Source organism: Microcaecilia unicolor, chromosome 10, assembly GCF_901765095.1.
Source record: "Microcaecilia unicolor chromosome 10, aMicUni1.1, whole genome shotgun sequence".
Lineage (NCBI taxonomy): Eukaryota > Metazoa > Chordata > Amphibia > Gymnophiona > Siphonopidae > Microcaecilia > Microcaecilia unicolor.
Window position 1 is genome coordinate 30,120,693 of NC_044040.1, and position 26,908 is coordinate 30,147,600.

At 41.4% G+C, this 26,908-nt stretch overlaps 1 protein-coding gene across 2 annotated transcripts in view; it reads right to left on the reverse strand.

Moving 5' to 3' along the window:
* Positions 1-26,596, reverse strand: part of ORC5 (origin recognition complex subunit 5) — a 154,823-nt gene extending 128,227 nt beyond the window's left edge. The window contains exons 1-2 of one of the 2 annotated variants that reach the window (XM_030217022.1): positions 26,467-26,596; positions 10,782-10,965 (exon numbers count right to left, since the gene is read on the reverse strand). In XM_030217022.1, the coding sequence (XP_030072882.1) occupies positions 10,782-10,892 (111 nt within the window). In that variant the 5' untranslated portion in view covers positions 10,893-10,965; positions 26,467-26,596. Of the gene's footprint in view, positions 1-10,781; positions 10,966-26,414 lie in introns of both variants that reach the window. The other variant, XM_030217023.1, reaches the window with a different exon arrangement.
* Between the last annotated feature and the right edge of the window lie 312 nt (positions 26,597-26,908).

A 26,908-nucleotide genomic window follows, 5' to 3' on the forward strand; every position in this document is an offset into this window, starting at 1 on the left:
AAATCTTCCCATAGAGCCTCAGGCCTTCCAGAAAGCACGTCAAGGAGACTGCCACTTTCATCCATCTTGACAATGATGATATCTATGCTGCCTCTCGCTAGCTATATCTGTTTAATAAGACAAATTTCCTTAAGAAGACTTAAGGGGCTGTTTATCACCTTTCAGAAACTTAAGTAGCCCTGACATCTAACTACTGGAGAGACTACTCATTCTATAAAATTCATCCTTCAGGAAGGCTAGAAGACAAGCTATCCGGTTCAAACAGAATGGAGAAATCATGGGAAAGGATGGCATTATAGTTGCAAAGTGGCTGACTCAGAGGGGGGAAAAAAAGTAGGGATCTCTGAAAGCTAAGACCTGCCACTCTGAAATATACCTGGCTGAACAGATAGATATTACAAGATCCCAAAACAGTAAAACAGATTTTATGCTGCTTATCCTAGAAATAAGCATTGAATTTTCCCAAGTCCATCTTCTTAATAATGAATTATGGACTTTTCTTTTAGGAAATTATCCAAACCTTTTTTTAAACCCTGCCAAGCCATCTGCTTTTACCACATTCTCTGGCAACAAATTCCAGAGTTTAAACTACATGTTGAGTGAAGAAATATTTTCTCCAGTCTGTTTAAATTTACTACTTAATAACTTCATTGTTAGTCCCCTAATCTTAGTATTTTTGGAAACAGTAAACAGCTGATTCACGTCTACCCATTCCACTCCACTCAGATTTTATAGACCTCTATCATATCTACCCCTCAGCCATCTTTTCTCCAAGCTGAAGAGCCCTAGACACTTTAGCCTTTCCTCATAGGGAAGTCATCCCATCCCCTTTATCAGTTTCATCATCCTTCTCTGTACCTTTTCTAATTCCACTATATCTTTTTTGAGATGTGATAATAAAACATTATAACATTCTCATTTTTGTTTTCCATTCCTTTCCTAATAACCCCTAACATTTATTTGCTTTCTTAGCCGCCGCTGCACATTGTGCAGAGGTTTTCAACATATGATCAACAAAGACATCTAGATCCTTTTCCTGGATGGCGACTCCTAATGTGGAACTCTGAATTATATAGCTATAGTTTGGGTCCCTCTTTCCCACATACATCACTTTGCAATTGTTCACATTAAACATCTTTCTGCCGGAGGTCACGTGATGCTGTGAGCGGCTGAGGACGTGAGTTACATCGGCTGCTCAGGGCCCCATCCACAGTTCGGCCTTTTTACACCACTCCTAAACTTTAAAGACTGGAATTATGAGCTGGTAACAACATATGGACAAATACTTCACTCGAGCTGCGATGGCGCAGGCACCTGAATGCTCAAAACGGAAAGAGGAACAGCAGAAACATCTGGATCCCAAAATGGAAAAAGCCTCCCCGGCAGCCTCGCCACCCCGCTCACCCCCAGACAATATAACCTTAGAACTCACCGATTCCGTGGTGTGCGCCCTGGACCCTAGATTCACACATTGTCGGAACAACTTACAGGATTAACAGCTTTAACCTCGGAGCTAACACGCAGAACTGGAGAGCTTGAGGTGCAAGTGTACGAGGTGGAGGATGTGCAACAGGCCTACACAGGAGCACTAGAAAAGCTGGAACACTTGACAAGAATATCACCAAAAACTAGAGGACTTGGAGAACCGCTCCCACCGCGATAACTTGAGGTTTGTCGGGTTTCCAGAATCCATAGCTGAAACGAAACTTAAACAAACACTGTAAACATGGCTTCTAGCGACTTTCCCAGAGGTGGGGGAGGGAAGGGCGATCCACCGTGAACAGGCCCATCGTATAGGCCAACAGCCCACGAGATATCTCCTCAGGTGGTGATCACCAAATTCCACAGCCACTCTTAGAAAGCAACATTGTTACAGCTCTACAAAACCTGTAGACAGGATACAAAATTTGATGGCGAGTTGGTAAAAATCTTCCAGGATTATTCTGCGGCCTTGACGGTTAAACACCGGGCTTTCTCTGTAACCTGTGCTAAGCTGGTTGAAAAACAACCCCACTTTCTTTGCAGTACCCGGCCACCCTAGAAGTACTAATAAATGATACATGGAAATCTTTTAGCACCCGAAGCAGCGACAGATTGGCTCAACCGACTGGATACTTGAACAGACAGGTACAAGATTTGGACTCTCTTTGTTGTTTTTCGTACTTTGTCAAATGGAAAAATCAAATACCAACTACACTCTGTCAGAGTGTTAGATTAGGCACTAGGACCGACCATTCATATAATCAACATCGATTATAAAAATCGATTATAAAAAATAGCCTCAAGAGCCCAGGGATCCTTCACATAGATTTCCACTGAAATGGCTATCATCATTGGCTCCTCTCTCCTCCGAAACAAACCACAAATATCAAAAAACTCCTTTTGTTCTAAATTTTATGGAGAAAAAGATTTTGTGGCCAAAAAACGGATAGGGGGTATCTTAAACTTATCAAAATGTCATTCCCAGTGCACACATATAACACCCCTATATACAAAGGATGTGAAAAACACATTCAAAACCCCCCCTGGGTACCTGAGATATAGAAGTGTGGGCTAAGTGTGACATAAGTTGTTTAGATGGGCATACTATTTATTTATTTATTTATTTATTGCATTTGTATCCCACATTTTCCCACCTTTTTGCGGGTTCAGTGTGGCTTACAATACATTATGAATAATGGAAATACAGTTTGTTACAATTCAGGTTATGGATTACATTGTGAAGAGTTAAACGAGTCAAAATCAAATTCATTAAGGAGTAAATCAATTGAATTGAAAGAACATTGAGACTGAGCTCTTCAGATGGGGTTTTTGAATGTGTTTTTCACATCCTTTGTATATAGGGGTGTTAGATGTGTTGGTATTTGATTTTTCCATTGTTTTTCACTCTGAGCAGTTGTGAGAGTTTTTGAGTACTTTGTCAAATGCCATTTGAAAATCCAGATACACAATGTCAACCGGCTCACCTTTATCCACATGTTTTATTCACCCCTTCAAAGAAATGTAGTAGATTGGTAAGGAAAGATTTCTCTTCACTAAATCCATGTTGGCTTTGTCTCGTTAATCCATGCTTATGTATATGCTCTATAATTTGTTCTTTATAACAATTTTGCCCAGCGTCGATTAGGCTCACTGGTCTATAAATACACAGATCAGCTTGGGAACCCTTTTTAAAAATTGGTTTTACATTGGCCACCCCCCCCCCCCCCCCCAATCTTCCAGTACCATGGTGTTTTGCCTGGTGCGAAGGTGGCGGACCTCGCACATCACCTAGATAAGATATTAAACCGTGCTGGGGAGGAGCATGCTGTCTTGGTACATATGGTACCAGTGACATAGGAAAATGTGAGGGAGGTTCTGGAAGCCAAATTTAAGCTCTAAATCCAGATCCTCCGGGACAGCCTTTTCAGAAGTGCTTCCTGTTTCACACACCAGACCCAAGCGATAGGCAGAGCTCCACAGTCTCAATGTGAGGATGAATTGATGGTGCAGGGAGGAGTGTTGGATTTGTTAGGAACGGGGCTACATTCTGGGGAAAAGGGAGTTTCTATTTTGGAAAGATGGACTTCACTTTAACCAGGATAGAACCAGGTTGCTGGCATCAACATTTAAAAAGGAAGTAGAACACCTCTGCCGTTTTGACAACTTTGAATAATTGTGTCAGCCACAAATCTGATTGTCACTCACCATTCCTATATCCAGATCATCTATAAATATGTTGAACAGCACAGGTCCCTAGTACCGACCACTGGAGCATACCACCAATAACCTTATTCCATGTCAGCAACTGACCATCAAGTCCTGCTCTCCATTTTCTGTTTTTTTTTTTTTCAGTCACCTTGCAAGCCATAAAAGGGCATCAACTTGTATCCCATGACTCTAATTTCCTAATGAGTCTCTCATGAGGGACTACATCAAACGCCTTCAGAAAATCAAAAATACTATCAACCAGCTCACCAATATCCACCTGCTTGTTTTCACTTTCAAAAAAAAAAAGTTAATAAACTGGTAAGGCAAGATATACCTTTTCTGAACAAATGCCCTTTTATTCCCATTCAGCTGTGTCTAGAGTGTTTTTTTTTTGTATAGCATACTGAAATTTTTATTGTGAATTGTCTTCACGTGCTTCCTAGATGGACAGTTTAGCAAATCTTAATAGCTATCTTCAACTTTTTTGCATGGCATCATCAAGCTTACCAGTCTATGTTTCCCCAATCACCTTGGATCCCTTTATAAAGTTGGAGTTACCTGAGGACTGGAGGGTAGCCAATGTAATATGACCACTTTGAATGATAAGGTTCTGTTACTTATCATTCAAAGTGGTCACATTACCTGAGGACTGGAAAATAGCCAATCTAACACCATTTTTTTTTTTTAAGGACTCCAGAAGCACTTGATGGGATGCTGAGACTGGACATGCTACTAACAGCAAGGAATCTGCACTTACTTGCTGAGAAATTATCTTAAAATTTGTGGAAAGGGGAGATTTTAAGTTAAAAGGATAAATTCGATCTCTGTTTAAAATTCTGTGCTTATCTGCACAGACAGCTAAAGAACTCATTTTCAATTTGCTGCTTCTTCAAGGCCAAGACGATCCAATTGCGCATATCTGTTTTCTTTTCCTTCGCCTAAAGGAAGGAGAAGATTAAGAATGTTTGAATTGAAACTGGCTTTTCAAGCTGTTAGGCACTGGAAGGGATTTGCTAAGATACTTCTGTTCCATCCTCTCATTCTTATTTGATGTTCAGGAAGCAGGTTAAGATCTTGTTGTTCCAGAAACTTGTTTTACAAGATCATTTTTAATTTTAAATTGACTCTCTTTTCCCAGATGATTGTTCTGGCTCTTTTGCTCTGTTACCCACTTTGAACTGCAAGGTGTTAACAGGCTAGAAGATCGAAAGTTATGTTATGTTATGTTATGTTATGTTATGTTATGTTATGTTATGTTATGTTATGTTATGTTATGTTATGTTATGTTATGTTATGTTATGTTATGTTATGTTATGTTATGTTATGTTATGTTATGTTATGTTATGTTATGTTATGTTATGTTATGTTATGTTATGTTATGTTATGTTATGTTATGTTATGTTATGTTATGTTATGTTATAAAAGAAAAAACTTTCGTTAGTCTATTAGTAAAAAGAGAAAGAAGAGCAGGGTAAAATTCTTTGTGCATAAACAGATAAATTGGGAAACTACTCCATAAAGAGAGGACTTTTGCAAAAGATCTTTCCTGTTAGAAAATGAAAAAACTGCAATACTGTTTGAATACTTGCCCCTTTTATCAGTCACTATATGTTTTTGCTAATATGTTGAAAGGGTCCATCAATCAAAAACTGCAGTCTGAGTGGTTAGAAATCACTGCCTTAGAAGCACACATACATATGGGTAAGCCAGGGCTCAGTTACCCTTAATCTTTATAGAATGTTAGAAAAAGGACCTGCTACTATTGGAAATGGACCTACACAGGATGCACCCTTCTCCTCTACTGCTAACTCCAGACTTCATTCCTTTTATCTTGCTGCACCATATGCCTGGAATAGACTTCCTGAGCCAGTACGTCAAGCTCCATCTCGGGCCGTCTTCAAATCTAAGCTAAAAGCCCACCTTTTTGATGCTGCTTTTAACTCCTAACCCTTATTCACTTGTTCAGAACCCTTATTTTAACATCCTCACTTTAATATTCCCTTATCTCTTGTTTGTCCTGTTGGTCTGTCCTAATTAGATTGCAAGCTCTGTCGAGCAGGGACTGTCTCTTCATGTTCAAGTGTATAGTGCTGCGTACGTCTAGTAGCGCTTTAGAAATGATAAGTAGTAGTAGTAGTAAAGCATTCATGCTAGTTTTGCCATTTTCGCACACTAAGAACATGCTTTTTATTTTATTTTTTTGGAAGGGGAATGTCAAGAGCAGAGAATGAGTATGGATGCACTAACCAGCTACTGTGCTGATGTCACTGCAACACTAACTGGTTAGTTCGTTCATAACATAGGAACACTTATGATGCCCCTGCAATTTTGTTTTGTTTTTAAGTGGCTGTGCACGAATGTTAACATTAGCACATGTCCAGAAATAAAACAAATAGGAAAAAGCCCCTTTTGATGACTGCACCAGAAATGGGCTTAACGCAGGAAAGGCTTGTGTAAGGACATGCTAAGCTCATTTCTTAGCGCAGTTTAGAAAAAGGGCCCCAAGTCTCTCGGCCTGCATTATTACTTGTTTACATCTAACTTGACATCACTGACATACACCAACACACGCTTAACACACACGAAAAAAAATGGCCTAGCACAGGATATGTTAAAGCATTTAGTATTAGTTTTGCCATGTAGATGTGCTAACTGGGCAGGTTGTTTTTTGTTTTTTGAGAAGCCGTGTCAGGGGGCAGAGAATGGGCATGGAAGCACTATTTAGCTAGTGTGCTGCATTAGCATGCATGCATGCTAACTAAACAATGACCTGATGCAGGCGACCTCAGCACCTCCTAAAAAGGAGGCGGTAAAGGTTCCCACATTCATTTTTTTCAGTGGACACATTGATAACTTCCCCTAAATGCAACTGCACAGCAGTAAATTTTTAGCATCTTCCTTGAAGTGATGACAAATTTGCAGCAAAATTATACTTTAATGTGAGGAGGACAAACCTTACTGAAAGTAAGGAAGAGGAATATTTGTACAGCACTGGAACCTTACCTTCCCCGCTTCTGAAAACTGACACAACAAATTTACATTTTGCAACAGTTGAGGGAGCATTTCTGCTTTTACTTTCCAAATCTCACTTATGTGCTGTTTCATTGCTTTTAACAATCTTCACTCAATGCTGTATAATAAACTATGCTTCATCTTACAGTAATACTATTTAAGTATTTTCCCCCCTAAAAATGAAAAAACTAAGGCTGGGCTTTAACCTAACCCATGCAGTTCTGAAGGAGGATTACAGAAGAGCACTGCAATTTATTAATATGCCAAAGAACTTCTGATACAACTACAGCCATTTGTTTTAAAAAAAATAAAAATTAAAAAAAAATGATCCTATGGCTTGTATTCTCATTTTCTGAACACTCATACCAGGGACAACTGCATCTCAAGACTGCATATCTTTTCCTCTGCTAGATGAGGACATAAAAAACAAAAATCAGATCTTAACTACTTGCCAGTAATTTTCAATTTAAACTGACGTCTAATGAGAATGGTTTCCCTTTAACTGGGCAGAGGAATAGATCAAATAAGTGGGAGTGTATACCACGAGCGACAGGAAGTAGCTGTACAAAGCTAACATGTTGAGCTTTTTGCTGATACTGGGCAAAACCTGGATATTTGGCACCAATTGTATGAGTCATGGTTCAGTAGAATTACAGTTGTTAATACGAATATGCTCTTGAGAATACTTTGTAGGAAATGACGTCACCGGGTAGCATGGCTGCCTAAGCGCCGAGCTTCCGCTCACTTGCAGTGTTTTTTCGCACTCCCCCGGTACACGGCGATTTACTTTTGCTTACCCTATACAGCGGCTCACGTGGACGATCTGGTGAGGCGATGCAGACTCGGGCAGAGGCTGTAGATTTATCCCAATTTGAATTCGCCGGTGGCGTGAGCAAGAAGCACATAGCGGACCAGGAGCAGGAGATAATCGGAGCCCTGTCATCTGGAGATATGTTCCTGATGCAAGACCAGGCAGGTCCTGAGGAAAAGAGTTCTCCCTTAGCTAAGCTCTTGGCTACAGGCGATCCGGTCGGACCTTAAGGCAGTCCGCTCTGACTTGGCCGCTCTGGGGGCTGATCTGTGAGGTGAGATTAGAGAGTTGGGACATCGGGTGGAGGAGGCCAAGGGCCGGATTGAAGAGCATGCAGAGGCAATGAGGGTCTATGGATCGGCAGATGACGGATATCCGCATTGGACAGCAGCAAATGGCTGATAAACTAGAAGATCTAGAAAACCGGAGCTGACGCAACAATTTGTGGTTCCGAGGTCTTCCGGAGACCCCAGCACATTAAGACAGTGAGTCGGTAGTCCAACGAGTGGTTAGCTCGTTGCTGTCTGCAACTAGGTCACCCATTGCTCCGGACAGTGTAATACTGGAGAGATTTCATAGAGCCCTGGAGCCGGCACGGAATAACCTTTATAAAGATATTATTGCTTGTTTTCAAGATTTCAAGCTGAAAGAGCGAGTTCTAAAAGCAGCACGACAAGCTAATGATTTCAAATGGGACTCCTACTCCGTGGAGATCTACCAGGATCTAGCATCAGCCACCTGAAGCCAGTCACTGCCAGGTTTTGTGAGATGGGTATCCAGTACAGATGAAGACACCCATTTGCACTGGTTTTCTATAAAGATGGACACATGCACCTGGTTAAATTTGTTTCAGAAGCTCGTGAGATCCTCCCTGAAGGGGACTTGATGGTGACACCATCAAATCCTGGCATGTCTCGGCCTGTCTCCACCTTGAAATCCCATCCTAAATGGCAGCGGGTGGGGCACAAGCATCTGCAGCGCCAGCAATCAGCTGGCCACCTCACATGAGGGCCAAGCTGCAAGGTTACTTTAAATGCTGACACTGCTGGACTCCCTTTGGGGTCGTTGTTCATGTATGAATGGCGTTTTTTTGATATTGGGGCTGGTGGTTGGACCTGACTGATACTTGGGATTGTTGGTTTTATGATGCTGGGGGATATATTGATGTTTCATAATCTTGCTATTTGTTGCTATGTGGGAGTTTGATATAGTTTTTGATATGAAAGTTGGATGTATAATCGGTTGTGGGTGTGAGGGTCACGTTCCTTCACAGGCACCTTTTCTGATAGGGACGGGGTGTCATGGATATGTGGGGGTTGGATGGGGAGGGTGGGAAGGAGGGTAAGAGGCTTATTTCCGATCTGACGAACAAGGGCAACCTTCGAAAGCTAATCAAGAAATGTATTAAGTTATGTCCAATAAAAAAGGTATCATCTTATTTTCTTTTCTGTGTTTTATTTTGTTTTATTTCTATTGATTACAACTGAAAGAAAAACAATAAAATAGAATACAAACAATGGAATTTTAAACAAAAGTACTCCATCTAGAAAAGTAGTCTGGTTCAATAAACAGAATTATGAGCCACAAAGTTCTACTGCCTACTACAATCTGACCACAAACTCTGACAGCCCCTCTCTCCCCCATTCAGACTACCATCAGGATACTTTTTATAATTCACTTATGTGTTCTAGTAACACCATCTTTGGCTTATTCTGTTCTGATCTTAGGAAGGAGACATTTGTCGCTGAAAGCTAGCCAAGAAATGTATTAAGTTAGACTAATTGAAAAAAAGGATGACCTGTCAGATTTATCTTGTCATCACGTATACCTTCTTTTGGTATTTTACTCCTTCTGCATCAGCCTTTCTTCTGGTTTTCCTTCCTGAGTCCCTTCTCTTTCCTTATCAGCCCTCAATTGCTGTAAGGTTTTAATCGCTCACATACTTCTTTGCTTTGACTTCCCATCTGGAGATCTTAAATTTGCATCACTATTTATAGCATTTCCTTCTTTCTTCCAGTTTTGGTGTGCTCTTTGTGAACCCTCTTGATTTAAATATAGGGATTTTCTCTTTAGGGGAGCCACTTAATTGTAATTAATCAAGTTTTTCATTTGCTTCCAGGGTCTGTGTTCTATTGAAGTTGGTCAATAAAAAGGCTCACTATGGCCTGCAGCTGCACCAGGGATGTTATCTTTGCCTGAAGAGTCTGCAGTATAGCTACCACCACCATTAAGGGTAAGAATAGGATTTGATATACTGCCTTTCTGTGGTACAATACTCTGTCCCTAGTAGGCTCACAATCTAGGTGCTGTAACCGGGGCAATGGAGGGTTGTGACTTGCATGGAGTCACAAGGAGTTGCAGTGGGAATGAAACCCAGTTCTCGGCCCACCACACTAACCACTAGGCTACTCCTCCACTCCTAAGGGTATCTTACCACAGTGAATTAGCAACTTAAATAACTTCCCCAAAAATACAGAATGGCAAAAGCATACGCCGCAACATGAGTCAGCAAAGAAACCTGAATCATGGTGTAGCGTATGCTTACACCACTGTGTATATGTGGAGAAGTTATTTAAATTGCTAATTCACTGCAGCTGGATAGATATTTTCATACTTATTGTCTGGTTATCCATGTTGGACGAATGCAGCAACGACACTATGACAGATCAGTCCAGTCTGCATCTGATTCAGACTCCTGATGCAGGCTAGTGGCCGAAACATGGCCCATGTCAAGTCTAGGGCAATGAAAATTAAAAGTACCTTTTTAAACACTGAAAGTGTCGTCTGTGGGTTGGTCACCTTCGTTGTGTGCTTGGTGTATTCAATTATTTTGTATGGCATGCAACCAATATGATTTCATATTTTTCTTTCCTTTTACACTTCAGTGGTAGTGATTGCTTGGTCGACATTTATGTTATACACCAATATCATGGGTTAAATGTACACAGCAAGACTTGTAATAAAGATTTAAGTCTTTGAAATGTACACAGCAAGACTTGGCACAAAGAGTTTATTTTCTCCTCCACTCCATCTCAGAAATATACAGCCAATTCACCACCTTCACTGCTTATTTTTTGGATGTTGTGATCACAATAGACTTCCTGCATAGTAAATGCTGTTCTTCATGAATAAAAAAGTGTGATCCAAAGTTAAACTGCATTTCAGGGGACAAAGACTAAATGATGACACCGCAGTATATAAATTGAGGCAATGTACTAATTAAATTAATTTCATAACCTTTAGCAAAAAAAATTGAAGGTACTGTTACCTCTCCAAATATTGACAGCAAGGTAGATATCTGGGACTCTCGACAAAGAACCATCTTTTCTAGTTCAAGAAGCTGGGCTTCAGCATAACCAGGATATTCAAAGACAAGCATTTTCAATCAATTTCTGCACAGCAAAATCATTTGTTTTCAGTTACTCCTCTCTCATTTACACTGTTTCAGAGTTCTGCGAAAAAGTGCAGATGTTATTAATGTAAAGCACAACAGGTAGCTATGTATTTTAATACAGTAATCAAATGTATCAATGTAAAGAGCTTGACTGAAAAAGGAAAACAAAGCTGCTTATCTGAACAGATATTTTCAGTAGACAGAGGAATTAATAAGGCACACAATAGGGGTATCATCATCGCACAATGCCAAGATGGAACAGCTCTCCCTGTGCTCAGAACTTAAGAGTAGAATTCCAAATGTGTGTGGCCATTCCCACACACTGCAGATTCCTCAGACTTTCAATTAGTTCCTTAGCTTAAAGAATACAATTCTTGGGGGAGGGGGACTGAATAACTGATTAATCTACAGTCTATGGAAAACACCTGTTATTAGGTAAGCAACTTTGCTTTTTCTGTCAACAAGCAATATTAAATCAGGCACAAAAAATGGTTGACCGCCAAGTCTTGGGCTCCTCAGTGTTATAATTTGTCTATTGTCCAAGAATGGCCCATTCACAGATACTGATGTGAGCACTGCTGAACTTGCAAAGACTAGTCAGTACAGCTTGATCAAAAGAAGTGATGGTATGAAGTAAGGGCCATGTGACTGCTTTGTATACACTGTCCAGTGAAGCAAACTCCAGGAAAGCTAAGCTGCAGTAGCTATGATTTGATTAGGTTTAACTTTACTAGCTAGAGGAATATCAGTCTAACAGAACTGAATACAAGGATCTAGCCCATTAGCCAAAGTTCTTTTAACCACTAGCATACCAAGTTTGTTGGAGTTGAAGGAGACAACTGTCTAGACTTTTTTTTATCAATTCTATTAATTGCAGAACAAAGTGTATAGGACATTTCATATGGATACTTGTGTGGTTTAGGGCAAAACATAGGAAGCATTATTTCTTAATTCACATGAAAATGGCAAACCTCTTCTGTTTAAAACCATAAGACCATCTAGTTAGAACTGAAGGAATCCACTAGTACCCTCTCAACATTCAAACCATGAGCTCTAAGAAGGGATGGAATCATGTCTGTCTTGGCCAGTAAGGAGCTATCAGAATCATGGTTCCTCAAGCCTGTTCGTTTCAGAAGATTTTCGCTATAAGAGGTATTGGAGGATATGCATACAGAAGACCCTCATCCCAACAAATCAGGAAGGCATTTAAGGCTGATCTGCCACATGATCCTAGCATAGAGCAGAATTAAAGGACTTTCTTGTTATAGTCACAGTGAGTGGCAAAAAGATCTATGAAGGGGATGCTCTACTCTCTAAAGACCTTCTGAACTATGCCCTCATTCAGAGAGCACTCGTGAGGTTGCATAATCCAACTCAGTTTGTATGCCAGACAATTTTTTTTCCTGACAGATATTAGGCCATGAGGGACACTTCCACATTCTGACTACTTCCTGACACAGAAGATATGAACCCGTCTCTCCCTGCTTGTTGATGTAATTAGTTGCAAATTGCATGTCTGTCTGAATTAGAATAATTTAATGTGCTAACTGATCTCTGAAAACCTGTGGAGCCTTCCAGATCATTCTTGGCTCCAGGAAATTTATCCAATTAAGTTTTCCCCGAACATATCACAGACCAAGTGTGGAGTTCATCTAAATAAACTCTCCATCCCAGGTCGGATGCATCTGTTAGTACTTTTTTAATCGGAGGAATTTGGAATGGAACTCTTAGTCAGATTGGACAGCAAATCTCTGAATGAAGAGGTGACAGATATGACATCCTAAAGGTTCCCTGTGGCTTGTGACCACTGTGTGGACAGGACCCACTGAGCTTGCCTCAAACTGCAGCAAAACTATGGGAGTTACATGAACTGTTGAGGCCTTGGAGCCTGAAATTCTCAATATCTGAACAGTTGGTACCCAATGACTCTTGTGTGCATCTACTACTGCTGTGGAAGAAATGCAGATGCCAGAGTCATATATGGCAGGACATAATAACAACAAACACAATTTCTGTATACTATTTAAACAAGGTTCAAAACAGTTTATATTAAAAGTGGGGGAAAAAACATCAGGAAAGAATTAACAGTCCAGCAGTTACAACCACAAATGGTATTATAACTAATATTATAATGTACTGCAGATACTTATCAAATAGCCACGTTTTCAAGCACCTTCCAGAATCTCAAATAATTAATTTCACATCTTTCAAAGGGCACAGAATTCCATAAACTTGAAAGAAATGAACCTAAAAATCTCTTCTATGCCAACTTTTGTTTGACCATGAGAGCAGCTGGAAGTTCCAATTCATTCATTCATTTTCTGCATTTGTACCCCACATTTTCCAATCAAGATGTCGGTTCAACATAGCTTGCAATTTATGTCTGTTAGACTATTACATTGTTGTGTGTGTAATGTTGATTTCCGTAAGTGGTCAGGCATCGAGCTGTTTTTGTTGGTGTTCATGTTATCTATGTTGGTTCGTCAAAGAAAACATTTCTGAAAAGGTGGGCTTTCACGTGTTTTTGGAACATTAAGTAGTCCTTCATGTGTTTTATGTATTTCAGAATTCTCTTCCAAATCTTTAAATATAATTTATTTGGATCTCCATTCCAGTTTCTGTGATGGGCTTAAGTATGACTTGGGATAGCACTAGCACTCATATTGTCCTGTGCATGGATTCTCGTGCCTCTTCCTTTCGTATGCTCTCGACAAGCCAATAGTCCAAGCAGGGAAACACATACACCCCAGTCTGCATAAAGGTGCTGAGACAACTGCTAGGCACTTTATGAATACTCTTGGTGTTGAAACAAGGCCAATGGCCAGTATGTAATATTGGAAGTGATGTTTTCCTGCCATAGCTGGTTAGAGAAAGACGGGAGCAAGGAAGTTAGATTGAGAACAGGAGACAGTGTGTCGTGAGCCTATCTAGCCCATTATATGGGCTGAAGTCAGTAGGCAGAGCTTGCCACCATTTAAGCTCATCCAAACAATAGCAAAAGACTATTAGAAATAAGGGACTGACTATGTGTAGGCCATCTGTAAAAAGTCAAAAGCTGTTCCAGTTGAGTAAGCAGTGCCTTAAAAGGTGGAGGACTAAAGATTTTTCTTAATTACAGCTTTTTCATTTATTTGAAAGCTTCCCATATGTAGATATAAATACTATGAAATACAAATTAAATATCACAAATAGCTTAAAAAATATTGTAGCTGATAAAAACAGCAGTTATAAACTCTATATTTTGTGCTCATTTTTCTACACTGTTCTATACAATACAGATGGCCAAATGTCAGTGAGGATATCCTGTTTCCTGATGGGTTCAAATTAACTGTTGCAATCTGCCTAGGGAAGTCTGGTATTATAAAGATGGAATATACTGAAATTAGATAGAAGTAAAATTAAACTCTCCTTTCACTGAGGCACATAGAATCACACCTTCACGTCATCTGTTTTGTAGAAGTTTACATTTTAAATATACAAATGGATTATTCTGTTTTGAGCATTTTTCAGGGACAAGTGGTTTTATAAGTCAAAATAAAACTAAATATTTTGTTTCATGCAGATCTCTTTTGTATAAACATAACTAAATAGGCTATAAGCCCCTAATACAGTCCATTAGTTTCTTATATTTTGTTCTTGTGATAACTTACACTGTGCCAAAACTGAAAACTCTTCTCTATGGTTGATAATGAAAAGGAGCTCATTGTGAACACTATCCACCCTAAGAGGTTGTTTTGGGGCTGTACAGGAGGAATTGTGATATTGAATAAATAAGTATATGTTTTTGTTCCTCATTATGCATCCAAAGGTTATACAATCCTTTCAAGAAAGCCAGTTAATCATTTAACTTATTAGTGGAACATAAACCATAAAGGCATGGTATAGTCGCATTTTCAATATGGTAATACTAGAGCCCAGCTAAGGAACTGGTTATTTTGAATTAGTCTTCACTAGACCAAACTTGATTGCCTTGTGCCATCACTATCCAGCTGGATAGGCAGAGTCTTACATAGTAATATAGTAAGTGACAGCAGATAAAGACCTGAATGGTCCATCCAGTCTACCCAACAATCTCATTTATTCTCAATTTAAGAATAAAATCAACGATTGTGATATTATATACTTGATCATGGTCTTCCTTTGTTGTTTCATATCGTTGCCGCATAGCTTAGTAAATGGGGTAAGAGTACAAAGTTAAAATATGGACATAGACAGCAGAAGTCTGTCCAACTCTTTCCTTATGTTTCAACTACTGGACTGCCACTCTAGCCTATCCGAACCCTTCTTGTCATCTGCAGGACACAGCCTGTAAAAGTCTGCCTGGCAATGTCCTCACGTTACAAATTACTGGAGTTTCTGGTGAAGCTCTCTACAGCCCATCCTAAGCCGGACTGCTATATGCACAACTCAGACCATACAAGCCAGACCAAGCACCTGCCTTAGCTGATACAGCCAGAGTTGCCATCTAAGCACCACCTGATATGCAAACATATGCAACACTAAGTTTTATTTTTTTATACCATTCATTTTCTAAATTAGAGATCCCCCGTGTTCATCCCACACCATCTTGATTTCCGCCACAGTTCTTTTCTCCACCACCTCCCTCGGGAGGGCATTCCAGGCATCAACCACTCTCTCCATGAAAAAGAATTTTCTTACATTACTCTGAAGTCTACCACCTCGAAACCTTAATTCATGTCCTCTAGTTTTACCACTTTCCCTTCTCTTGAAAATATTTGTTTCTTATTAACACCTTTCATCTTATATCTCCCCTGTGCCTCCTCTCCCCTACGGTATACATATTCAGGTCTTCCAGTCTCTTCTAATATGTCTTTTGGTGCAATCCCCATATAATTTTTGTCGCCTTCCTCTGGACCACTTCAAGTCTTCTTACATCTTTTGCAAAATATGGCCTCTAAAACTGAATAAAATATTTCAGGTGGGGCCTCACCAATGACTTCTACAGGGGCATCAACACCTTCTTTCTTCTGCTGGTTACACCTCTCTCTATACAGCCTAGCATCTTCCTGGGTACAGCCACCGACTTGTCATACCGATTCGTCATCTTCAGATCCTCAGATACTACTCACCCCAAGGTCCCTCTCTCTGTCTGTGCATATCACCCTCTCATGCCTAACACATACATCTCCCTTGGATTTCTACTCCCTAAGTGGAAGACAAAGGATTTTTTTTTTTACATTTATATCTCACATTATCCAAAACAAAGTCGGGTTAAATACAGCAAAACAAAATAATAGAATTCAGTTATATCATGGGATGGCATAAATGTGGATAAAAACATGGTGAAAGATGCAGTAGGAGATGGGGTATAGGGTAACAGAACAATGGTCGGGAGGCAAGAGAACCTGTGCACATTCTTTATACTGCACCCTCCTCCCACCAACTGGGTCCCACTTGCCTCTGGGCAAGTCTCCCACTCTCAAGGTATTTCCCGGTGATCCCAAGACACTAGGACCACACTCCAGGGATCTCACAGTCCCAAAATAAAACCACTAGGATTCTTAGTCCAGGACAACAGAGCCAATAAGCAAATGTGTTTATTTTCAGTGTTGAACAGTAAACCATGTAAAACAGCACACAATAAGAGGTAACTGGAACAGGATTAGTACATAAAACTGTAACACAGTGTCACTACCTGGATAGTACCTCAGGAGCTTCAGGGAAAAATAACTACTTGCAAGTTAGGGTCTCAGTTCCTTCTCTTCTACACTCCCAAGCTGAGACAGAGATAAATCCAGTATTTTCAGGCTGGATTTGAACTCCACGGCCAGAGCCCAGAACAACTTTTAAAAGTAGCTGGACAACAGTAATGATGATTACTTCCTCTCTGTGCTAAAGAAGAAACATTCCCCTTCTGTAACCGCTTTAAAACATAAAACATGCACCATCTGCTGGCCAAACTATAGAAATACATTGCATGAAAATTGTTAAGAAATTTATTATTACAGATCACAAGCATGAGTCCCCTATTTTGTCACAGTAGGAGACTGGGAAAGGAGAGAGAGAGAGGAGCCAGAGGGAGTGCTGGAATGGGAAAACCCAGTAGATAAATGAAACTTTAAAAAAAAGGAGGAGACTAATGACTAGAGGTGAGAGAAAGGGAGAATGAGGGTAAAAGTTAAATGGGCAAAAATAAACACCGAGAAGAGACAGGAAGGGAGAGAAAAAGTGGCAGATGGACTGGCGATCCTGTAATGAAAGTTAAGAAAAGACAGAAGAAAGAAATTGGAGACTGGGACAAACATAAGTGGAACAAAAACAAAACAACCATACAACAAAGATAGAAAGAATTTTATTCTAATTCAGTGAACAGAAAATGTCAAATTTACAGTAAATTCACACTGCTTTCTTTATATTTTGCAGAGTGCCGTTACTATTTCTCTTTTTCTAGTGTTGCACTGCCTACATAGTGTGGCTTCTTAGGATTTAAATTTAATTTTTGGTAAATGTATTCATATTTTAACTTTATGCTCTTACCCCGGTTTACTAAGCCATGCGGCAACGATGACAGAGCCCATTCAAAGTGAATGGGCTGTGTGAGCATTAGCGCACCACAAGTCGCTAGTGTGGCTTAGTAAACAGAGAGTTATTCTGTACCTAGAAAGGGTTTGCACTGAGTTTCTATTTAAGCATCTATAATTATTCAGTTTGCTCAGTTTCCCAATAGGCATATTGATGTTCTAGGCCTGACTGTAATAGTTACTGTGTCGCATTTTCCTAGGTATGGCCTTTGTTGTGTTACTTCTGTATGTTAGTGGTGTTCTGGTAAAGCAGATTAGCTCTATAGGTCCCAAGTGATTTTTGTAGGCTTTCAGGCTTATTTTCGAAAGAGAAGGGCGCCCATCTTTCGACACAAATCGGGAGATGGGCGTCCTTCTCTCAGTGTCGCCCAAATCGGCATAATTGAAAGCCAATTTTGGGCGTCCTCAACTGCTTTCCATCGTGGGGACAACCAAAGTTCACGGGGGCGTGCCGGCACCGTAGCAAAGGAGGGATTGGGGCGTGATTAAGAGATGGGCATCCTTGGCTGACAATGGAAAAAAGAAGGGCGTCCCTGACAAGCACTTGGCCGACTTTATTTGGTCCATTTTTTCTTGCGACCAAGCCGTGAAAAGGTGCCCAAACAGACCAGATGACCACCAGAGGGAATCGGGGATGACCTTCCCTTACTCCCCCAGTAGTCACCAACCCCCTCCCACCCTAAAAAAAAAAAACTTTAACAAAATTTTTTGCCAGCCTCAAGTGTCATACCCAGCTCCATGACAGCAGTATGCAGGTCCCTGGAGCAGTTTTAGTGGGTGCAGTGCACTTCAGGCAGGCAGACCTAGACCCATCCCCCCCTACCTGTTACACTTGTGGTGGTAAATGTGAGCCCTCCAAAACCCACCCGAAACCCACTGTACCCACATGTAGGTGCCCCCCCTTCACCCCTTAGGGCTATAGTAATGGTGTACAGTTGTGGGGAGTGGGTTTTGAGGGGCTCAGCACACAAGGTAAGGGAGCTATTTGTGAAGTCCACTGCAGTGCCCCCTAGGGTGCCTGGTTGGTGTCCTAGCATGTCAGGGGGACCAGTGCACTACAAATTCTGGCTCCTCCCACGACCAAAGGACTTGGATTTGGTCGTTTTTGAGATGGACATCCTCGGTTTCCATTATGGCCGAAAAGCGGGGATGACCATCTCTAAGGTCGACCTAAATGTTGAGATTTGGGCGTCCCCGACTGTATTATCAAAACAAAAGATGGACATCCATCTTGTTTCGATAATATGGGTTTCCCTTCCCCTTCACGGAGCCATCCTGCAAGGATGGCCCCAGGAAAACTTGGGCACCCCATTCGATTATGCCCCTCATTGTGTTACAGGTACTTCACAATATGCTTGGGACTGGAGAAGGTCTATATTTTTACTGAGATTACTTAGAAAAAAAAACAGCGAAGTAGACAATGGATGGCAGAAGATTCTTTATTGAAACATGCAAATGACTCAACACAGACCGTGTTTCAGCCAAAGGCCTTCGTCTAGTCAATTGATATCTGATCAAATGCAGGTGCAAAGTATTGCTCACATTGCCAAAGGCACAAGATCCACACTGCAGCGACGTGCAGATTTCTAAATGTAAACTTGCTCAATAGAAAAGTATCTAGTGTGAATGTTGCCAAATGATTCTCATGCCAAACTTTACTGTTTTTTTTTGTCTGAGTTTCAGTGTTGTGCAGAGTGTGAGGCTCATTTTCAAACCACTCAGACTTACAAAGTTGCATAGGTTGCTATGTAACTTTGTAAGTCTAAATGCCTTGAAAATACACCTCTGTGTCTCCTTGTCTTGTGATTTATTGAGATTGCACCAAAATAAACTTCTTTTGTATGGTGTATTCCTGGGGAAATGCCCTTTTTATGCTTTACATCCATTCTAGAAGAGGAGCTATGGGGGTTTCTGTGGATGCAAAAAATGTGTTTAAATTAACAGCTTGATAGTCCAGTGTTAGCGTTCAGTACTTTTTGTATTAGATTTTTTTAGACTACGTATTTAAACTGTTACTTCAAAGGTATTTACTTGTTTTATTAATACAGCCTAATAAGGTGTTTATATTTGTTATAAAGCAAGTTGAAAGATATATACCATTATACTAATTATTTTGCAGGATACTGTGATGCGCGTTGAGATGTTGACCAGACTCAAGTTTACTATAATGGCAAAGTTGAAGTTATGGGATAATGTGACTATATTTAAAAATGTCAGTGATTCCAAAGTTTCCATAAGTGTGTGTGGGGGGGGTGGGGGTTACGTTGCTGCAGGACAGCTGTTGGACAGAGTGTTTACTTCATCAAGTGCAATCTAAGGCATTATTTAGGAGTACTACTACTACTACTACTATTTAGCATTTCTATAGCGCTACAAGGCATACGCAGCGCTGCACAAACATAGAAGAAAGACAGTCCCTGCTCAAAGAGCTTACAATCTAATAGACAAAAAATAAATAAAGTAAGCAAATCAAATCAATTAATGTGGACGGGAAGGAAGAGAGGAGGGTAGGTGGAGGCGAGTGGTTACAAGTGGTTACGAGTCAAAAGCAATGTTAAAGAGGTGGGCTTTCAGTCTAGATTTAAAGGTGGCCAAGGATGGGGCAAGACGTAGGGGCTCAGGAAGTTTATTCCAGGCGTAGGGTGCAGCGAGACAGAAGGCGCGAAGTCTGGAGTTGGCAGTAGTGGAGAAAGGAACAGATAAGAAGGATTTATCCATGGAGCGGAGTGCACGGGAAGGGGTGTAGGGATGGACGAGTGTGGAGAGATACTGGGGCGTAGCAGAGTGAGTACATTTATAGGTTAGTAGAAGAAGTTTGAACAGGATGCGAAAACGGATAGGGAGCCAGTGAAGGGTCTTGAGGAGAGGGGTAGTATGAGTAAAGCGACTCTGGTGGAAGATGAGACGGGCAGCAGAGTTTTGAACCGACTGGAGAGGGGAGAGGTGACTAAGTGGGAGGCCAGCAAAAAGCAGATTGCAGTAGTCTAAACGAGAGGTGACAAGGGTGTGGATGAGGGTTTTGGTAGAGTGCTCGGAAAGAAAGGGGCGGATTTTACGGATGTTGTAAAGAAAGAAACGACAGGTCTTGGCAATCTGCTGGATATGAGCAGAGAAGGAGAGAGAAGAGCCAAAGATGACCCCAAGGTTTCGAGCTGAGGAGACAGGGAGAATGAGAGAGCCATCAACAGAAATAGAAAACGGGGGGAGCGGGGAGGTGGGTTTGGGGGGGAAAATGAGAAGCTCGGTTTTGGTCATATTTAATTTCAGGTGGCGTTGAGACATCCAGACAGCAATGTCAGACAAGCACGCTGAAACTTTGGTTTGGATGCAAGGTGAGATATCAGGGGTAGAAAGGTAGATTTGGGAGTCATCAGCATAGAGATTGTAGGAAAAGCCATGGGATGAGATTAATGAACCAAGGGAAGAAGTGTAGATAGAAAAGAGGAGGGGACCAAGAACAGAACCCTGAGGTACGCCGACAGGCAGAGGGATAGAAGTAGAAGAGGATCCACCAGAGTGAACACTAAAGGTGCGGAGGGAGAGGTAGGAAGAGAACCAGAGTACACCAAGCACTACTCACACCTAAATGCCTAGTGACTCCCCAAGTTAAGTCTGGGCTTCCCCAAAATATGAGGTCTGGCTACACCACTGGTTCAGACCAGGCCCACAGAGAGAAGGTGCTGGGGGAGGGGGGGCAAGATGCCCCCAGCCAACCCAGAAGCACTTTGGGCTCATGCCCGCCCAACTGCAGTACCTTGAATGGCTAGTGAGGACATCCAAGCTCCACCAGCCAAATAGCTCCAAAGTCTGAACCTCCCCTGGTATAAGGGAAAGGGGAATGGGACTTGATATACCACCTTTCTGAGGTTTTTGCAACTACATTCAAAGCAGTTTACATATATTCAGGTACTTATTTTGTACCAGGGGCAATGGAGGGTTGTGACTTGCCCAGAGTCACAAGGAGCTGCAGTGGGAATTGAACTCAGTTCCCCAGTATCAAAAGTCCACTGCACTAACCACTAGGCTACTCCTCCACTCCAAGGAAGTCGGCAGCATGCTTTCTAGCAGGTAACGCAGACACGCTCAGTTTGCACATAAGAGCTGAGCAGGCATGCTCAGTTTGCACATAAGAGCTGAGCATGCGCAAGGAGTGCCAGCATCAGTGGTTAGAAAGCATGCTGCCAACTTCCTTACACCAGGGGAGTTTCGGGCTGTGGAGCTATTTGGCTGGCAGGGCTTGGGCAACCCTACCAGCAACAATAACATCTTCCTCACTCTAGTACAGTCATTAGTGATAAGTCACTTGGACTACTGTAACACTCTGTACGCAGGCTGTAAAGAACAGACCATCAAATAACTCCAAACAGCCCAGAACACCGCAGCCAGACTCATTTTTCGTAAAACTAAATACGAAAGTGCGAAGCCCCTAAGAGAGAAACTGCACTGGCTCCCGCTCAAGGAACGAATTGAGTTCAAGATCTGCACAACCGTTCACAAAATCATCCATGCAGACGCCCCACTCTATATGTTAAATCTAGTGGACTTACCGCCCAGAAACGCCAAAACATCGGCCCGCAAATTCCTCAACCTGAACTTCCCCAGTTGTAAAGGAATTAAATACAAATAGTCATATGCCACTACTTTTGCATACAAAAGCACACAGATATGGAACGCATTACCCACGGCCCTGAAAACCATGGATAATCTAACCAACTTTCGCAAATCTTTGAAGACACATCTCTTCAACAAAGCCACAAAAGTAATCCTCAATGAAACAAATCATTCCTTAAACCACTCATGTGCATCAAAAACACCTCTCATACTACCTTACCTAACACCTTTCCATCTAAATCCCCATTTACCTTCAGCCTATTATCGATTGTATTTAAGATCTTGTAATGACTACATCATAATAACACTCTGTAAGCCACATTGAGCCTGCAAAAAGGTGGGATAATGTGGGGTACAAATGCAATAAATAAATAAATAAAATAAAATAAAATAAATAAATGGTGTCAAGCAGAGAGAGAAAAAAAGGAATGTGTGGCCCCAGAGTCATTCCCCCCTCCCCCTATGGGCTGCTGGCTATGCCTCATCTGCATTTGGTGTGGCAGTAGGCAGGGACCTCTAGCTGTGCCTGTTTTGGATCTTATCTGAGGACCTTGAGCTCTTCTTTATTTCAGAAATATGAATCCAGGTGCCAAAAGACCTGATTGTCTTAGACCTCTGCTCACCGGGATACAAGTTGGTACAAAGGGACAGAAAAGGAAAGAGAGGTGGAGGTATAGCACTAATATATCGTTCCTACCTCACAGTAGAAACTTGCACAGATCACATATCCCCTTTCCTTAAAATTGCTGCAATCAAAATCCATCATTCTACTCTTCGTAACCAATTAGCTTGCATCTTATTTTACAGGCCACCTAATAACTGGAATTATAGCCAGACAGAGCTTATGGATTTCATCTCAAACTCATGCATTGCTCATTCTAATATCATAATTCTGGGTGATCTTAATCTCCATCTGGATAACCCATGATCGTTGGATGCAAACCATTTCCTAGATTTCCTCCGTCTTTGGGACCTAAATTGTCCCAGCATTTGTCCATCACACTCAAAAGGTCACTCGCTAGATCTCATCTCCTACAAATTCCTCGCCGATGCGAATTTCCAGCTAGATGACATCAGATGGATTGCAACACCTTGGTCTGATCATCTCAAACTACAATTCACCTTGCACTGGTTAATATCGGGATTATCTCAGCCAAGCGAACCCACCGCATATTTCTCAAGAGAAATAATCGATCCTCAGTTATTTTGGCAGTCATTATACAGTGATAACTGGATAGTACAATCGGCCACAATTCACTAACTAACTGCCTGGGAGAAAAGATGCAGATGTGTCCTAGATGATATAGCGTCCTTGCAATGTAAAACCTCATACAATCGTAACTCCACACCTGGTTTACTAAGAAGCTAAAAATACTAAAGATACAAACTAGAAAACTTGAAAGAGCATGGCATAAATTGAGATCCGAAAGTACACTAAACGTGTAGAAATCAAGTCGTCGGAAATACCACTATGCTATAACAAGCAAAGCGACTATACTTTTCAACTAAACTTGCGTCTGCTGGCAATGACGCGACAAAAACTTCATCAACTCCTAAATACCTTCCTTGATACAAGCAAGACAGCATCCAAGCAAACAGACAGTCCGTCCCTCTGCTGACGAACTTGCTTCATATTTCAATAAGAAAATCCAATTGTTACGAAAACCACTATTCAGTAGCACAACTGTCATCAAGGACTTTCTCATAACACTGGACTCATCTCCAGACCACTGCCCTGCTGACCGTAGCTGGACCACCTTTAGCAGTTTAACATCAGATAATGTGGCAAGAGCGCTATCCAAGTTCTGAAGTCCAAACTTAAAGCCCACCTCTTTACCACTGCTTTTCATTCCTAACCACTGCTCGCTTGCCCTGTCCTTTTATCCTCACCTCTTTACTCCCTTACCCTTAATTGTTCTGTCTGCCTGTCTTATCTAGATTGTAAGCTCTTTGAGCAGGGACTGTCTTTTTTGTGTATGGTGTACAGCACTGCGTATACCATGTAGCGCTATAGAAATGATAAGTAGTAGTAGTACTCTAAGAAACATTGTGGTCTTGACATATGCCCTAGTCATCTGTTAAAATCAGCTCCAGAATGCTTCATCATTGATTTTACCACATACTTAAACTTCATGCTCAAAAAGGGTCTTTTTCCTTATGAGCATGGAAGCATTCTTCTCATGTCAATTCCCAAGAACCCAAAAATAAAAGCGGATGTCATTTCTAATTATCGACCAGTTCCATCTATCCTATTAAAACAATGGAAAGTATGGTCCATAAGCAACTAACTGACTACTTTAATAATTTCGATCTTCTACATTACTATCAATCAGGGTTCCGTCCACAATACAGTACCGAAACAGTACTGGTTACCCTCCTAATTTTAAAAGAGAAATATCCACTGGGAACAAAATATTAATACTCCAATTTGACATGTCCGGCGCGTTCAACATGGCGGATCATGAGATTTTACTCTACCTACTAGACACATTCGGAATAAGAGGAGACGTGCTAAACTGGATAAAGGGTTTCCTATCCTCACGTACATACCAAGTCAAGGCTAATTCCATCATTTCTGCACTTTGGAAAGCCTATTGTGGGGTACCTCAAGGCTCACCCCTTTCTCCGACCCTTTTCAATATTATGCTGATTCCACTTGCAAAAGCATTATCTAAGCTCGGCCTTAACCCATTCATTTTTGCGGACGATGTGACCATCCACATCCCTTTCAAGTCAGCACTAGCCGAAATCTCCGATAAAATAGATGCCAGTTTTTCCATCATGGATTTCTGGGCAAAGGCGTTTCTGTTTAAACTTAACCAAGACGAAACACTATGTCTAATCCTTTCGTCCCCGCACAATAAAGTAGTCCAAAGTTCACTCATTGTTAAGGACTTCAAACTTTCGATCTCAAATAGCCTGAGAATCCTAGGAGTAGAGTTGGATAACCACTTACAACTGGACACTCAAGTGAAAATCATCACAAAAAGAATGTTCCACGCAATGTGGAGGCTGAAGCGTTATCAGGCATTTTATTACAAGAGAGATATTCCTTACCCTCATTCATTGACTGGTCCTCTCCCATATAGATTACTGTAGCGGGATATATGCTGGTTGTCGGGACTACATTCTGAAAAAGCTTCAGACAGCTCAAAACACGGCAGCAAGGCTAATAATGGGCAACTCACGTTTTGAACATGCTCAGCCACTACGTTTTAAACTACACTGGCTCCCTGTAAAAGATCGTATTACATTTAAAATCTGCTCACTAACACACAAGATAATATATGGTGAAGCCCCTGAATATATGCTTAATCTAATCGATCTACCATCTAGAAATGTGCTAATAAATGCACGGTCCTACCTCAATCTGCATTACCCCAGCTGCAAGAAGGTTAAATACAAGACCCTTTTTGCTTCGTCCTTCCCCTATATCAGTCCAAAATCCTGGAATGTTGTGCCAAAACAACTAAAAGAGCTGGTGGACCACCAACTGTTCAAGAAGTCCTTAAAAACATTCTTCTTCGACAAGGCTTATTCCACTGGCAACTCTTATGTTTAATCTCTCACTCTTGTTGACTGTAAATAGTTATTCGCTGGTTGCTTTGCCCCTAACATTCACCCCGTGTTATCCCATGTTCCCTCCCCTCCTGTCACAATCCGTAATTGTGCCTTCTCTGCAGCGTTGCCAGGTCTGCGGGTTTCCCGCCCAATTGGGCGGCTTTCTGCAACCCGTTGCAGGCAATTTTTGCGGGCTGCGGGAAATTGGGCGGCTTTTGCCGGTTTTCTGGGGCTTCTATTGGGCCAATAGAAGGCCCGAAGAGGCTGGGTTAACGACGTCAGGGGTGGAGTTAGTGGCGGCGGCAGCTACGTCAGGGGCGGAGTTAATGACGTTGGAGGGTATGTCAGGGGCGGGGTTAAAGATGTTGGAGGCGGGGTTGATGACATTGGGGGCTGGGTTTAATTTTGTGCAGGGAAAATTTTTTCAACCTGGCATCCTTGTTCTCTGTATTGTATCCTCATGAATTAATGTAAGCCACATTGCGCCTGCTCTTGTGGGAAAATGTGGGGTAAAAATGCAGCAAAATAAATAATAAAGGTGACAGTAAAAAATTTTGCGTTAAAAAAAAAAAGACAAAACAAAAAATGCACAAAATGTTTATTCTAAAAATTTAGGCTAGGACTAGGAACATTTTTTTTTTTTTACAAAGATACCAAGTTACACGCATTCGACTGTATTCACACTCTCACATCCCTCCTCACACGCTGTCGGGGAACTGATCTCTCCCACTCTCCTTCTTGTCCGCGATACGGCACCTCCCCCTCACACACACACCCCCGAACAAACTCATACCTGAGGTCGCCCGCTAACAATCTCACAGCTTTCCTTCCGAACAAACTCATACCTGATGTCGCCCGCTAACAATCTCACAGCTTTCCTTCTCTGGTGCCTTATGCCCTGTTACATATAACACCACACAACTTCCCTTTCTCGTTTCTCTACATAACATGATCCCGGATTCCCGCCTTGCGTGAAACAGGAAGTTGCGTCAAAGAGGCGAGCGAAGTGCTGCATTTCCGACATAAGGGTGTTGAAGAAAACAGGAGGCGGATGACGTTACAAAGTTGAAGCCCACTTAGGTTACTCTGTTTCCTCTTCCCCGCGTAACCGTCATCTAGTACACTCAAAAAAAGCAAGCAAACCTATGAGCTGCTGCATCCTCATTGTCGTTCTTTTATTGTTGGTAGCATTTTTATTTAATCACACTTATATTTTCAAACATGCTGGCTTGTGCAGCATACGGATATACACAGAGGAAGTATTGGTTTCATTGGTTACAGTACTAA